This window comes from Lepidochelys kempii, chromosome 7 (assembly GCF_965140265.1).
Source record: "Lepidochelys kempii isolate rLepKem1 chromosome 7, rLepKem1.hap2, whole genome shotgun sequence".
Lineage (NCBI taxonomy): Eukaryota > Metazoa > Chordata > Testudines > Cheloniidae > Lepidochelys > Lepidochelys kempii.
In genome coordinates, this window is record NC_133262.1 from 57,483,231 (window position 1) to 57,498,848 (window position 15,618).

General features: G+C 42.5%; 1 protein-coding gene across 4 annotated transcripts; it reads right to left on the reverse strand.

The window, feature by feature from the left end:
• Positions 1-326: 326 nt before the first annotated feature.
• LOC140914639 (cytochrome P450 2H2-like) lies at positions 327-14,088 on the reverse strand. Of its 4 annotated transcripts, none has more exons than XM_073352988.1 (9): positions 13,714-14,087; positions 12,265-12,427; positions 9,768-9,917; positions 8,485-8,645; positions 7,373-7,549; positions 6,850-6,991; positions 6,177-6,442; positions 3,456-3,597; positions 327-893 (listed from the first exon to the last, which is right to left on the reverse strand). In XM_073352988.1, exons 1-9 carry the CDS (start codon positions 13,891-13,893, stop codon positions 712-714), a joined length of 1,563 nt encoding a protein of 520 aa, XP_073209089.1. In that variant the 5' UTR covers positions 13,894-14,087; the 3' UTR covers positions 327-711. The 4 variants fall into 4 exon arrangements, with proteins under 4 accessions (XP_073209089.1, XP_073209090.1, XP_073209091.1 ...); XM_073352989.1 differs by having other exon boundaries at positions 6,177-6,364; positions 13,714-14,086; XM_073352990.1 differs by lacking the exon at positions 12,265-12,427.
• Between the last annotated feature and the right edge of the window lie 1,530 nt (positions 14,089-15,618).

The following is a 15,618-nucleotide window of genomic DNA, read 5'->3' on the forward strand; positions in this document are numbered from 1 at the left end:
TCCCCTACAACCAGTTGTTCCATGAGGTCCTCACTACCCCCCAATACCAAATCTAAATTGGCATCATGTTTTGTTCGTTCAGTGACTATTTGGTGAATGAATCTGCACCTCCCAGCTTGGTCCCAGACCTGGAATATGTATCACAAAAGTACATAAATATGTAAATATATAGAAGTGTTTAGGTGAGTTGGAAAATTAATGAGGAGCAACTTTATTAACACTGTGCTTAGTTTAACTTGCATGAATGAGCAGGAGAGGGAGAACTCTAGTTCGGTCCAATGCTACAGAAACTCTGCCTATCAAAGTAGGATATTGAGCCAAAAGCATTACATCATCACAATTTATTCTCATTGGCTGGTACACTGTTACCAACTCTTTGTCAATAAAGAAGCCTTAGAGCTGCCTAAAGAAGTTTCCATAGATGTCAACCAAACCACAAATGAACTGAAAACATAGCCAGGTTCTGTTCCAACCTGAGCCCTTCTGAGAACACTACATGATTATTGTACATGGCTTTTTGAGTCAATTGTATGGTTATTTTTTGATACTACACATAATTTTGTTAAATCCAAGTTACATAAAAAAACTAGTAATTGATCTGTCTGTCTGAAGACAATGAGTTCATTTCTGTCACTGTGTAAATGAGTTCAGAATCAAAGACAATCAAATTAATGCACAGGTCTAAGGTATTGAGGTGACTTTTCACTATCTTTATCGAGGAAGAACACAAAGTTGGTATGATTTTGGTGCATTTGACATGAAGCTCGACTTGGGAGTTATATCAATATGTTTGGGGTCAACGACAGGTTTCAAGGTAAAGTTCTGCAAAATCGTTGTCAGTAGCAAAAAGAGCTCCATCCGAGCCAGACCCTCTCCCACGCAAATCCGCTTCCCTGCAATGAAAAAGGAATTTTGAGTTGATGCTGGAGATCTTTCTTTGTAGCACATATTAAATATGGTTATTAAGGAAGCAAAACCTCAGGATTAAAGTTAGATGCACAGAGTGATTCAGGGCAAGTGCATGGAGGATAATGGTTGTCTCTCAGAGTTCAGTAAGGTATGAAAGTGTACGTGGGTTTAAGAAGCTGCTCACAGATAATCTGAGGAATTGAGTTCCTTATATTGCCATTTTAAAGGCAGTTGGGGGTGAAGGGTGGGAAGATGTGGGGTTTGAGGAATAGATTATCCACTTTCCAAATGAGCTAAACAGTTTTCTGGGGGAGTGACATGGTGGTGACTGAGTAGAAGGAGAGAAGTAACAAGTAGAGAGGTGTGGGTGTCCTGAATAGCAGGGTGGAGGAAGAAGGCTGAAAGGCACTGTTAACAGAGTGGCAGGGAGGCTCAGTAGCTTAGATTCAAGTAGAGAAGTTAAGTAGTCCCTTGATGACATCAAGAAGGCTGAGGTATTTAATGCACCTTCTGCTTCTGTCTTCACTGGAAAGGTGAATGGTGACCACATACTCAACACAATTAATATTAACAACAAGGGGAAAGAAACACACTCCAAAATAGGGAGAGAACAGGTTAAAGAATATTTAGATAAGTTGGACATATTCAAGTCAGCAGGGGCCAATGAATTTTAGGAACTAGCTGAAGCAATCTCAGAATGGTTAGCAATTATCTTTGAGAGCTCATGGAGGATGGCTTAGGTCCCAGAAGACTGGAAATGGAAAAACATAGTACCTAGCTTTAACAAGGGGAACAAAGAGGACCTGGGGAATTGTCGACCAGTCAGCCTGGAAAGATACTGGAACAAATTATTAAACAATCAATTGGTAAGTACCTAGAAGATAATAGGGTTATGAGGAATAGCCAGCATGGATTTGTCAAGAGCAAATCATGCCAAACCATCCTGATTTCCTTCTTTAACAGGGTTACTGACATAGAGAACAGAGGGGAAGCAGTAGATGTGATATATCTTGGTTTTAATATGGCTTTTGTCACAGACCCACATGACATTCTCATAAGCGAACTAGGGAAATGGTGTCAAGATGAAATTACTATAAGGTGGGTTCACAACTGGTTTAAAAAAAAACGTATTCAGAGAGTAGCTATCAATGGTTTGCTTTCAGACTGCGAGGGTGTATATAATGGGGTCCTGGAAGGTCCTTTCTTGTGTCCAGTACTAATCAATATTTTCATTAATAACTTGGATGATGGATTGGAGAATATGCTTATAATATATGGACATTTATAATGCACAACTATAAAATGGGGAATAGCTGGCTAAGCAGTAGTACTGCTGAAAAGCATCCAGGGGAGTTACAGTGGATCACAAATTGCATATAAGTCAACCATGGGATGCAGTTGCAAAAAAGGCTAATAACATTCTGGTGTGTATTATCAGGAGTGTCATATATAAGACAGGGAGGTAATTATCCCACTCTGCTCAGCACTGGTGAGGTCTCAGCTGAAGTACCCTGTCCAGTTCTGGGCACCATGCTTTAGGAAAGATGTGGATAAATTAGAGAGAGTCCTGAAGAGAGCAACAAAAATGATCAAAGGTTTAGAAAACCTGACCGCTGAGGAAACTAACAAAACTGGGCATGTTTAGTCTTGAGAAAGACAATTGATGGGGGACCCGATAATAGTTTTCAAATATGTGAAGGGCTGTCATAAAGAGGACAGGAATCAATTGTTCTCCTTGTCCACTGAAGGTACGACAAGAAGTAATGGGCTTAATCTGCAGCATGGGAGATTTAGTTTAGAAATTAGGAAAACTTTTTTAACTATACAGGGAGGTTGTGGAATCCCCATCACTGGAGGGTTTTAAGAACAGGCTGGACAAACATCTGTCACAGATGGTCTAGATTTATGTGGTCCTGCATCAGCTCAGGGGGCTGGACTTGATGACCTGTCAAGGTCCCTTCCAACCCTGCATTTCTAGGATATCTCTCCAGATGATTATGCAGTTGGCTTTGTCTTACCATACATTTGGTACTCTATTCAGTTTTAGTGTTGTCTGGCCATTATATCAGGGATTAATTTATACCAGACAGACACCGCACAAGCTAGACATGATGTTGCCAGGCAGAGTGAAGAGAAGGAAGGGAGTGCGTAGTTAGTCAAAAAATTGACTTCAGACAACGAGCAGGAAGTGACACTCTTTAAAGACTGACAAATTTATTTGAGCATAAGCTTTCGTGAGCTACAACCTCACTTCATCGGATGCATCCAATGAAGTGAGCTGTAGCTCACAAAAGCTTATGCTCAAATAAATTTGTCAGTCTCTAAAGGTGCCACAAGTACTCCTTTTCTTTTTGCGGATACAGACTAACACGGCTGCTACTCTAAAACCTGTCTTTAAAGACTGATAGATGCTTTGCTAGCGTGAGAGACTCTGCTTCATAGGCCACCTGAAAACACTATGCACTAAACAGTCTGAGAGCCACTAGGAAGTTCAAGGCAAAGCCAGAAGACAGTCTGGGATCTGAAATAAAAATGGCTTAATTTACCTGCAGAAAAAGGCATGAAGAAGTCACTCTTCTTAAAGGCACCATTTTCGTCCAAGAAATGTCCTGGGTTAAATTGCTCTGGGTTTGGAAATTCCCTGCTGTCATACAGAACTGACTTCAGTGAAGGAAATACCGTGGTGCCCTGAATTAGCAAATGCAGAAGAAAAGAGTTAAAGTGGATACTATCCAAAAGAGAGAAGCCTCCAGAATTCACGGAGGTGGACTGTGGGATCCGTCTTTGTTTTTCTTCATTTCCTTGCATCCCCTGAATGTCATGCTTTCAACCAGAAACAGAAATATTAAAATTTCACGAGCACAGCTAATTCCACTGAACTGCAGTCCAGCCTTTGTACTACTCATTGGCAGAGCTAGGATACACTGAGTGACTTTAGGCAAGTCACTTTTGGTGTCAGAGCCCTTGTTGCTCCCCTCTGTAAAATGGGGATAGCAATACTACTTCCTCTTGGTAAAGTGCTTTGAGATACAGGAGATAAGTATTATTATTCAGCATATCAGACCCAGCAAAATACCGCTGCCAGTGAGAGAGAAGCTATATCAAAGACATTTTTTGGGGAGGTTCTATGGCCTGTGTTATACAGGTCAGAGTAGATCATCACAATTGTCCTCCTGGCCTTTTATCTTTGTCCATTAGTATCTTTGGAGGATGTTAAGCAGAAGCTACTGAAGTTAGATATTTTGAAATCAGCAGGTCCAGGTAACTTGCATTCAAGAGTTTTAAAAGAGCTGGCCAAGGAGCTTGCTGGACCATTAATGTTGATTTTCAATAAGTCTTGGAGAAGTGGGTAAGTTCCAGAAGACTGGAAGAAAGCTAATGCTGTGCCAATTTTTAAAAAAGGTCAATGGGATGAGCTGGTTAATCACTGGCATATCAGCCTGACATCGAACCCAGGCAAGATAATGGAGCTGATGTTATGGGACTAGATTAATAAAGAACTAAAGGAGGATAGTGCAATTAATGCAAATCAACATGGGGTTATGGACAATAGACTGTCAAACTAACTTGATATCCTTTTTTGATGAGATTACAAAGGTGGTTGATAGGGGTAGTAGTGACGACATAATACACTTAGGCTTCTATAAGGTATGACTTGGTATTGCATGATATTTTGATTAAAAACCAGAACAATATTAAATTAATATGGCACATATTAAATGGATTAAAAACTGGTTAACTGATAGATCTCAAAATTTAATTGTAAATAGGAAATTGTCACTGAGCGGGTCTGTTTTCAGTGGGGTCCTGCAGGGACTGGTTCTTGGCCCTATTGTATTTCACATTTTTAACAATGACATGGAAGAAAACAGAAAACCACCACTGATAAAGTTTTCAGAGGACACAAAACTTGGGGGAGTGGCAAATACTGAAGAGGACAGGTCACTGATTCAGAGCAATCTAGCTTGCTTGGTAGAATGGGCGCAAGTAAACAATATGCATTTTAATACAATTAAATGTAAATGTACATCTCTGGGAACAAAGAAGATGGGCCATACTTACAGTATGCGGCTTCTAGCCTAGTAAAATAATCACTTTTCAAAAGATTTGGGCGTTGTGGTGGATAATTAGCTGAACATGATCTCCTAGTGTAATGCTGTGGCCAAATAAGCTAACGCTATCCTGGGATGCAAAACAGGGGAATCTCGAGTAGGAGTAGCGAGGTTATTTTACTTCTGTATTTGGCACTGGTGAGATCCCTGCCAGAATACTGTGTCCAATTCTGGTGCCCAGAGCTCAAATGATTAAAGAATTAGAAAACATGCCTTATGGTGATACGCTCAAAGAGCTCAATATATTTAGTTTAATGAAGAGAAGGTCAAGGAGTGACTTGATAATGGTCCCTAAGTATCTATAAGTGCATGGGGAACAAATATTTAATAATGGGCTCCTCAATCTAACAGAGAGATGTAACATGGTCCAGTGGCTGGAAGCTGAAGCTGGACAATTTCAGACTAGAAATAAGGTGGAAGTTTTTAACGGTTAGAGTAATTACCCGTCGGAACAATCTACCAAGGGTCGTGGTGGATTCTCCATCACTGACAATTTTTTAAAATCAAGATTGGATGTTTTTCTAAAAGATCTGTTCTTGGACAAGTTCCATGGCACGTGTTATATAGGACATCAAACTAAACAATCACAATGGTCCTGTCTAGCATAAGAATCTATTAGTCTATTTAATATAAATCCAAGTCTATTTTTCATTATTTAGTAAACAAAAACCAAGAATTAACTGTGTAAGTTTGGCTCACTATTAAAAATACTTTAACCTTGAAGTATAGTTTTTGTTTTGTTTCATATTTGTATTTATTGGCTTGCATTCCGTTCCAGAAATAAGCAAAGGTTGGGAGGGCTCTCATACTTTTTAAACTTTCCTATGTTGTTTTGTTTGTGAACTAACTGTACCAAGAAATTTCCCCAGAAACAAAATCCCTTCAGCCTCAAAAGAAAAAAATGGTTCTGCATATTAGCTAAATGCCACAGCTAGGATCTGGAAACCCTGTCCTGGAAGAAAAGTCCAGCCTGCAGATTGCAAACTGCTGTTCTGCTTCATGCAGAGGCTTGGAGGGATTCAATAATTGGTAAAAGAGCAAAAAAAAAAAACAAAAAACCATCACACAAAATCTAGTTGAAGCATTTCTATTGTGAATAATTCAAAATTAAAAGGTGAAAAAGGTAAAAGAACCCAACCTTTCACAGACACTGACCTTGGGAATAAGGTACTGTTTGAGATGAACATCTCTAGTCACAGCACGTGGAACACCTAACGGGGCAAAAGTGAAGAACCTCTGGATTTCATGTACCACAGCATCTGTGTAGGGCATCTGGCTTCGATCCGCCATGCAGGGGCTTCGACTTTGGCCAATCACACGGTCAATCTCTTCATGAACTTTCTCTGTCATCAGATTAATGAGGCTTAACAATAATGGTAAAGGAGGATTTCCATAGATTTGCCACCATTGTATCACACTGTCTGCAATTTGGGATTATAACAAACCTGGTCAATTTGGGGTTACAGAAACTACACTGATCTGGATTGAGAGAGGAATTCAATCACAATGGCCTATTTAGCCTTTGGCCCCTTTGCTCAGACTGTCAATACGGGGACAAGTAATGCCCGTTATAATGGTGCTTTTTGAATGAGAATGTGTGCCTGCAGGGAACTGGAGTATGAAACCGTCGTCCCCCACCCAACACATCTTCAACCCACTTCACATAAACTAATGAACCATCACCATGTTACAATAACATGGGTCACTGCCAGGCCAGGCGCTTCTGGTGACTGAAGGGGAGATGCTCTGTATCCATTTACTGGTCATGTATTCCTCATGTACCCCTAGGACCTAACATTTTGTGTGTGCAGGGAGGGGAGACTGCTACCTTCTATTTCTGGATATTTCAGAAGAATCAGGAGTCCATATTTCAGAGTGATGCTGGTTGTCCCTGTTCCAGCGATAAATAATTCTACTGTGCTTCGTATCAAACTTTCCACATTAAATTCTGACTGGACATTCTTATGCTCCTGAAAAAAGATTTGGTGAAGATCTTTGATTATTGATGGTAAAACTGTAGGATATATTCAGATATATATTCTTCTACCCAACAGGTGACCCACCTCTGATCATTATAAAAATCCCACAAAAATGGCCCATAGCACCTGACATTACAGCTGTATTACTGTGGTGCATTGGGTCTTTTCTGTGCAATAAGGTGATTTTTTTTCTTTATATGAAGGAGGAGAGAAGAGTTTGACCATTATAATGTATATTCCGTGGGCAGAGACCATGTCTCCCCTTTGGGCCTTCTCCAAAGCCCTGTCCTCTGTTATTGCTTAACAAATTAATCCCCATGATACATATAACCCATTCTACAAGAAAGGGGAAGTGCTTCTGCCTTCACATACCTCTTCCATTTTGATGAGGAAAGCATCAATAAAGTCTTGAGGGCAGTTGGGATCCAGAGACTCTTTGTGCATCTTCACTCTCTCCAGAACAAATCTTCTGAACTCCTGAGCATTTTTAAATAACCCCTGGTGAGGACCAGGGATGTAATCCATAAAAGTCGGGAAAAAAACATACAGCTATAAAGGATGAAAGAAAAACACAGCTTGATATATCTGGACACAACAGATAATCATCGTGTTCACTCAAATGATTCAAGTACAGCAGAACAATACAATATTTCTGTGGCACCTTCTTATGAAAATGGATTCAACAGATCGTTGCGAACTCCACTAAGTCAGGCTATCGAACATACATAAATTCCTCACAAAAACAGCAGTGACATTCAGTTATATCAGCTAAGGTACATTCCATTTTTCCCCACATAAAACCACCCCCAGAATACACATCCTTTTACTAAAAAACAAAACAAACAAAAAAAACCACTCAAGTGTCCAATCTTAGCTCTGACCACAGATTTTCTTAAGCAGCAATAAACAATTATAGTCTTTAAAAGGAAAATATACTTTAGACTTCCTGAGGTGGCAGTAAATGGGTCAAATTCTCTCTTGTGGTGTAACTCCCTTTATTTTGACTGAGTTATGCCAACAAACAGTTTGGCCCTTCATTGTGCAATTAGCGAGATTTTCAGGAATGGGAATGTGTCTGGTGGTTGGCTGTGAGCTGGAAGTGAAAGAAAGTTTGCTTTGGAGGTGAGAAATATGATCACATTCACTATCATGTTGCTTATGGGATAAGGCATGTGATGTGATTGGTGTGGATGTCAACATTTTAACTGGCAACTTTCTTGATTTTTTACCAATAATGTTGATAGTGAATATCCTTAATCAAACTTAATTCTGAGCTAATGAAGTGTTTTGTCTGGGAATTTAAACAAGACTTAGAAACAAGTTTGAGGCTGGGTTTGGTTGTAGCTGCAGCCTAATGAAGAGAATAAGACCATTATGGGAATCTGAAATAACACTTGTTTAAGGAAAATTAATAGTTAAAGAAATAAATCTCTGTTCCCTCCCTCAATACAAACGAGGAGAATAAAATAAACCCCTGAACATACCGCTGTCCAGGGAGAGCGCTGGAGCTTGTCATTTTCTTGTACAAGACTAATTAAAGTAACAAACTTCTTATCTTCATAGTCAAACCGGTCCCCAAAGATGATGGAGCAGATAACGTTGGAGACGGCATGAGTAAGGAAGAGGGTGGGGTCAAAGGGCTGCCCTGGAGCAAAACAAAACTAAAAAGAATCAGTTTTAATTCAGTGTCTTCACCCTTAGCATCAGAGTCCCTGGCAACACGGGGACGTTGTGGATCTCCCACCCTAGGGCAAGGTGGGGCTGACAGCAATATTCCCTGGGGAGGGTGGGTTAGGGCTGCCCCAATCTCCACTCTTACCTCTCACATGCTAAATTAAACAACCACCACTTTTTCTGCTGGCAATCAGTTTTCACTCTGCTCTGCACCATGGCAAACTCTGGTCTGACCAGGGGCCACCAGTCCCTCTCTGAGTGATACCTGCCTGTCTGACTTGGGGCCCATTTCACAGAAAGGATCCCAGCCCTTGGGACCAGGTGGTGGGGAAGCAGCAGTATGGACCTGACCCCGACCCTGGATCCTGGACCCCTGCCACACAGGGCCTGCCGGCTGCCTGCCCCTGACCCCAAAGGGCTGGCCAGCCGCCCCGACCCTGGACCCTCGCCGCATGGCTGCTTCAGACTCCAGAGCTTGTAGGGCCAGGCGGCTTCCCCTGACCCTGCTGGGCCACCTGGGATCCCTGGACCCCCAAAACTCGTGCCGGCAGCCCAGACCCCTTCACTGGGCGGGCAGCCAGGAACTCAGGGGACCTGGCATGTGGGCCAACCTTTAGCAGACAGCTGAGCTGGGCTGCAGCTGTGTGCTAATTGGGCCGAATGTGGCCCGTGCACCACAGGTTGAGAACTGCTACTATAGAATGAAGGTGCCAAACATGTATCAGATATCTAGCCGAGAAAAAAATGAGAAGAAGCAAACTGTAGGCCTGGGGGTCTTCTTAACCCAGCATACTGGAATTAACTCGCTCTAATATGGCTCACTGTGTTCGTGTCTATGCACTCTAGACAAATATCTTCCATTTGCTCATTGATCACAGATCAGAGGGGAGAAAAGGGGAGAAAGAAACAGCCAGAAATGGTCCTCTCTGGAAAGTTGCACACATCCTTTCCCATTACATTAACGCAGGTTATTATATGTGCAGTTAATGGCTTGAGTTACAAGACGTTTGAACCAAACAATTAATATAATGAAAAACAGAAAGACAAGAGTCTTTGACTCCTCAATTTCCAATGGACATGAAACAATCCCCACCATGTGTGTTTCTGAGTCTTTCCACTAGAAAACGGGTTTCCTCCTGGATACGCTCCTCAATGCTTTTCTTCCCCATCCCAAAATTTCTCAGATTAGTGAGGGCAAATCGGCGAAGCTGCTTCCACTGCTCCCCATTGCTGAAAACAATTCCTGGAAAAGGGAAGAGAACAGGAATGAAAGGAGAGAGGGTCAGACACAGTTTGCCGATTTGAAAAAATACCCAAACATTGATGACTCAACTTCAACTTAACCGATATTGTGCCTGTTTTCTACTAAGGAGACGACATTACTGCTACATTGCAATTACTGTTCGCAGTATTGCTGTTGCCATGTCGGACCCCGGACATGACGTAGACAAGGTAGGTGAGGTAATATCTTTTATTGGATCAACTTATGTTGGTGGAAGGACAAGCTTTTGAGCTGCACCGAGCTCTTCCTCAGGTCTGCAGCAGTTAATTGTTGTGTCCAAGCTAAAAACATGATGGGACAGACTGCAAAAGAGGTTCACTCTTAAAGAAACACTGTTTTTATGGCCCATTACAATAGTTATAAGATACCCTGCTGACTACTAACCCTTCATTATCCCACCACTGCGGAGGTGTTAATTGGCCATTATAGGCCACTTCATTTTCAGTGGTTTCCCACAATGTGCCCAAGTTACAAGCCTTTGAAAAAAATCATATTTCACACATGCTTAATAGAGACTTCTTAGAATTTAGCAGCTAAAATCTCCAAAGGTTCGGTCTTTACTGGGCATGCACCAGCACCTCACAGATCCTGGTGCCTGTTCACGTGTGAGATAACAAGCTACTGCTGCTATCAGTTATTCCATTAACTCATTAACACTAACTGTCTGTGCAGTTGCATAGGGAATCTTAATTCTAGCAATTCCTAACTTCTAGTGCTTGACTTTACAACCTCAATAACGTTCCTTTCAAGTGTTTTTTTTTTCTGTGTAATCAAGTAAATATACTGAAGGTTGTTTTCACAGTCACTGTGATTGTAATGTAAATATATTTCACTTAATGCGGAAACAAGATAAAAGACTTCCTGAAAAGGACTTCTTGGTGCTTCCATATTTATTAATTCCTTACTACTAAAGAACCTTAAAAACTGAGACACCCAAGTAAAACAATAATACAAATAATCCTTCACTGCTTATGGGCTAAAAGAAAAGGAGTACTTGTGGCACCTTAGAGACTAACCAATTTATTTGAGCATAACCTTTCATGAGCCAGAGCTCACTTCATCAGATGCATACTGTGGAAAGTGTAGAAGATCTTTTTATACACACAAAGCATGAAAAAATACCTCCCCCCACCCCACTCTCCTGCTGGTAATAGCTTATCTAAAGTGATCACTCTCCTTACAATGTGTATGATCATCAAGGTGGGCCATTTCCAGCACAAATGGGCTATACCTATACTTGTGAGGACAGGGGAGGAAGAGGATAGAAATTCATGGTTTGTTCTGACCCTCTTTGCCTCTCCAGTCCTGCTTTCCTGGCTGTATTCTGGACCTTGTAAGGTAGATTGGCCTGGCTGTTACCTGTCATAAACCTGTAGTGACATGCTCGGAACCATCCATGTCAGTGAACCAGTGATGTTACCCAGTGTTTTCAGAACCCAAAACTGTGGTAACTTAACTGTTTCACTCCAGGCAGCGTCAGGAATAAATCAATGAGAACACAGCAATTCCATCTGATAAATTATTGATATAAGCGTGCTTTTATCTAAATCTATGATTTATTAGATATTAAGCACACACAGACATAAGCAATAGGTTTGGAACATCCCAGATATAGTTACCCACAATCTGAGATGATTTTGAGTAATCACCAGTCGGACTTCCAGGGGCCCTCTTTCTGTCTGGCAGATAGGGAGTTTAGATATCAGCTCCTTTCCCAAAGAAAAGCTCCCTCAGACTGCTCCGAGGTATTTACTTTTACCTAATCTTTTATAGCTAACTTTAACAAAGCACATAAACTATAGTGACTCCTAGTGGGTCAGCATAATAATCTCTACTGGGTCCTCAATTCTCCTACTTTCAACAAACCACTCATTAGCTCAAAACATTTCTGGTATTTCTAGCCATAACAACAACATGTTAGGGGCACCTAAAAACCAAGGTCGCTATTCACTCACTTTCCTCCATAACTTTCTATCCCATCCTCCCATTCTGATTAATAAACTGCAAGTGTGCAGCTGTCTGACCTTGTCTCACAAAGGCCTAAGACTATTCCTAGCTATGTGATACTTGGTTTTCAGCTGGCAGTGGCTGAACGTACATTATGGCTGACTGCTGTACTGTCAAGTTCTGGGGTACACGCATGAATGTCGAATTCTGGGGCAACAGTGGCACAATAGGGAATGGGCTGTTTCCTGAAACCAAGACTATTTATCCAATTTTTACTACTCTATGAATGAAACTTCAGCTGTTTCCCTTTTGTCTTTGCAGTTGTGTTCTCCTCTATATGCTGACGTTACTTGAAATGTACCTCTTCCCTTGGAGATTCTTTCAAATATTGGCATACTTCCTCTTCCACTGAACTCGTCCCCGAGACCAATCAGAGCTTCCTTCACAATCTCATATCCATACAGCACCACAACGCGTACTGAGCCAAAGTATATTGTGAAAATTGGGCCATATTTTGCACTGAGCTGTGAATGTTTAACACAAAAGACCAGTAACATATTTTGAACTTAGATCCACTTAATTACAAATAAGAATGTGTGTAGATCAAATTACAAACTGATGAAAGTGCTCTCATGCCACTGAGCTAAACTGCTCACCGTGCAGACTTGGCCATTTCAGCCCAGATCCTCCAAGGTACAGTGTTTAGGAGCCTAACTCCATTGATTTCTATGAGAGTTAGACTCCTACATATCTTAGAGGATCTGGGACTTCCTGATCTTTCAGTGCTTCACTTTATCTTAATACATTTTTGACATTTTTTCCTATAGATGTGTTTGTGCCTTTCAAAGATAATTCTATATGTGTTATACAATTACCTCATTATAAGAGCAGACTACATTAATATGGGGCCTTTAAATGGTGATCTTGAGTGCTATGTAAAAATGACACTTCTAACACCACAGAAATGCTGCCTGCGTTTATTCAGTCATGTCAGCTGATTTTATAATGACAGGACAGAGTTTCCCTTCGTTTTACTCTTGTCAGCCCTGCAGAGCCAAGGACAGAGAAAAGTAAGATTCTGTTTCCCGTTAACATCACCAGCAGAATTACTGTTCAATTTCCAGTTGATTACACCTCTGCAAATAAATGGACAAACACATCTGTATCTCAGGGCATGATGAGAAGAGAATGAAGGTGAACAGCTGTGACTGGGGGCAACATTTGTCCTGTATCACCCTCATTATTTGTGATGGTTTGCGAGAAGGAAAGAATCCAACCTGTCTGTCCAATCCCAGGTTGTGCTTGCTGAGCTGGCTAAAATGCCAGAACATGCAACACCACAACGTCATTTCTTCAAAGCTGACCTGCAGTTTCTGCCTTACCATCGTTTTGTGATGTAGGCAAATATCATGAGAGCAATTTTACAGATGGGGAAATTAAGGCAGAGAGAGATTAAGCATGGTGCCCAAAAGCACACCTGGAGTCTGTAGCAGAGGTAGGAACAGAACCCAAGGCACCTGACTGCCAGTTCCTTACATAACACAGTAGACCCCACCCTGCTATAATTTGTACCCATCACAGGCAGCTACAGGGGGCACTCTGGATCACTTGTGAATAAGACCCCCCTAAGAAGACCCGTATATTATCCTGAACAGTTTACATCTAGCATCCACAATTGATTGTTTAGTGAAAAAAATAAGTCAGAAATTTGAGATGAGTGACATGGAATTGCCACCATGCTCGGCTTGTGCCAGGCTCTGCTTAATGTCCACCTAAAACCCAATAACTGATACCAAGAAAACACCCTTACCTCCTCCACATGTTTGGGCAAATTCCTCATATTCAGCTGCAGCGTGTTCCCTATGATGGGAAAAGCTACAGGCCCAGGAGGCAGCCTCCCGCTTCCAGACACCTTTCTCCATGCCAAAAGGAAAAGAAGCGAAGGGATACAAATCACCAGGAAAACAGCTGTTGCTTCCAGAGGTTCCATTGCAGAGTGCAGCAGTTATTCTGGATTCTGGCAGGATAAAAGAAAGGAAAAGTAGATCCTCGCTTTTTATATTGTATACAGCAAAAGTGGGTGCAAGCAATTAGCCAAAAGGAGTTGTCAATTCCTCTGAATTAACAAGATAACCTCTGGACTAACAAAGGTGACCGGAGTCGTCATACTAGGAATGAACTCCTTTGAATTTTATGAATATATCATCTCCATTTGCTCATGTGGTCACTGACCGAGCATGAAAATTAATCATAAACTGAATCTCTGTAAAACTGCCCAAACCATCCTGAAATCCTCTTTTCTCCCCACTCATGTGGTTAATGTTTCTCATCGCCTTGGTGCCAGCTGGATCATTATACACATATAATGATCATTCCTTTTCATGCTGCTCTCTCGTATGGATCGATGAGCAGCAGACACTTAAGAAAAACACCAAGCTGAATGTTTGATAAAAATTCAAACCAAATCCTGAACCTTTTTGAATATTTCATAAAGTTTGATTAACCTTTAAAAGATGTTGTGACAGTCCTGCTCCTCTTATATTGAACCTGTACAACTCTTGGTTTCAAACTGAAACATTAAGACTCTGAGATGCAAGACTTGACATGACCTGGAAGTCAATGGAAATATTCCCATTTATTTCAGTGGGATTTGGATCAGGGTCCTGGAGAAATTAATGAAACAGGATGTGAAGGGACCAACTCCTCAGGTCAGCGTGGAGCTTAAAAGAAAACCAGTGGTTTCAAAGTTTGGAAATGCAGAACTAACATTGAGTCATAGATTTTAAGGCAGAAGAATCTAGATCCTGTAGTCTGATGTCCTGTATAGAACAGGCCATTCACCCAGTGAACAATGTTTTGAGCCCAATAACTTACGCTTGACAACCAGATCTTCCAGAAAGCAGGGGTGCTGGAACAATGTTTATAGTGGGTGGGAGGGCTGAGAACCATTGAACCAAACTGTAAATCCTGTATATAATGGAAACCACCTCAAGTCATGGGGTACTGCAGCATCCTCCGCACCCTTAGTTCCAGCACCCAGGGCCATCCTTATCCATACGCAAACTACGCAGCTGCATGCTGCTCCAGCGGCCAGCCTGATACCCAGGCCAGCTGAGCCAGCCAGGAAAGCTGTCCCCACTCTCGTCCTGCCCCCACTCCACCCCTTCCCCAAAGCCCCCGCCCCTGCTCCACCCCGGCCCCACCTCTTCCCACCCCTGCTCTGCCGCAGCCCCACCCCCACTCCACCCCTTCCCCTGAACTAAGTCCCAGGGGACTGCAGCAGGGGTCGGGCATGCCCTGCACTCACCAGGCGGCAGGTAGTGGAGTGACCTGGCTTGCTCCGCACCGCCGGTGAGTGCTGGGGGGTGGTTCCCCTCTGCCCCCCAAGGCTGGGAGCCAGGGGAGCAGAGCAGAGTGGGCTGGGGCTGGGACACTCCACTTCCCGCTGCCCCATGAGCGTGGAGTCAGGCCTGCCCTGCAATCACTGGGGGGCAGGTAGTGGAGTGACCCGGCCCCAACCCGCTCCTCCAGCTTGTGCTGGGGGGTGGTTTCTCCCCCTGCCCCCCAAGCCTGCTCCTGCCCCCCACAGACCTTGGGTGCAGCCCTCCCCCGCCCCCCCCACGGAGGCCTGGGGACACCCCCCCCCCCCGTGGATGCTACCTGGGGTTCTTTCAACCCAAAGCTCTTGGTAACTTTTACTCTGTGCGAGGTGGTG

What these genes read in the sequence shown, in the direction of transcription:
- LOC140914639 (XM_073352988.1), bottom strand. Translation starts at nt 13,893, where the DNA reads ATGGAACCTCTGGAAGCAACAGCTGTTTTCCTGGTGATTTGTATCCCT. An exon ending in AAGACTCAGAAACACACATG is followed by an intron (nt 8,646 to 9,767) that starts GTGGGGATTGTT and finishes GTTTTGCTCCAG; the next exon opens with GGCAGCCCTTTGACCCCACC. An exon ending in GAAATATCCAGAAATAGAAG is followed by an intron (nt 6,443 to 6,849) that starts GTAGCAGTCTCC and finishes CCCAAATTGCAG; the next exon opens with ACAGTGTGATACAATGGTGG.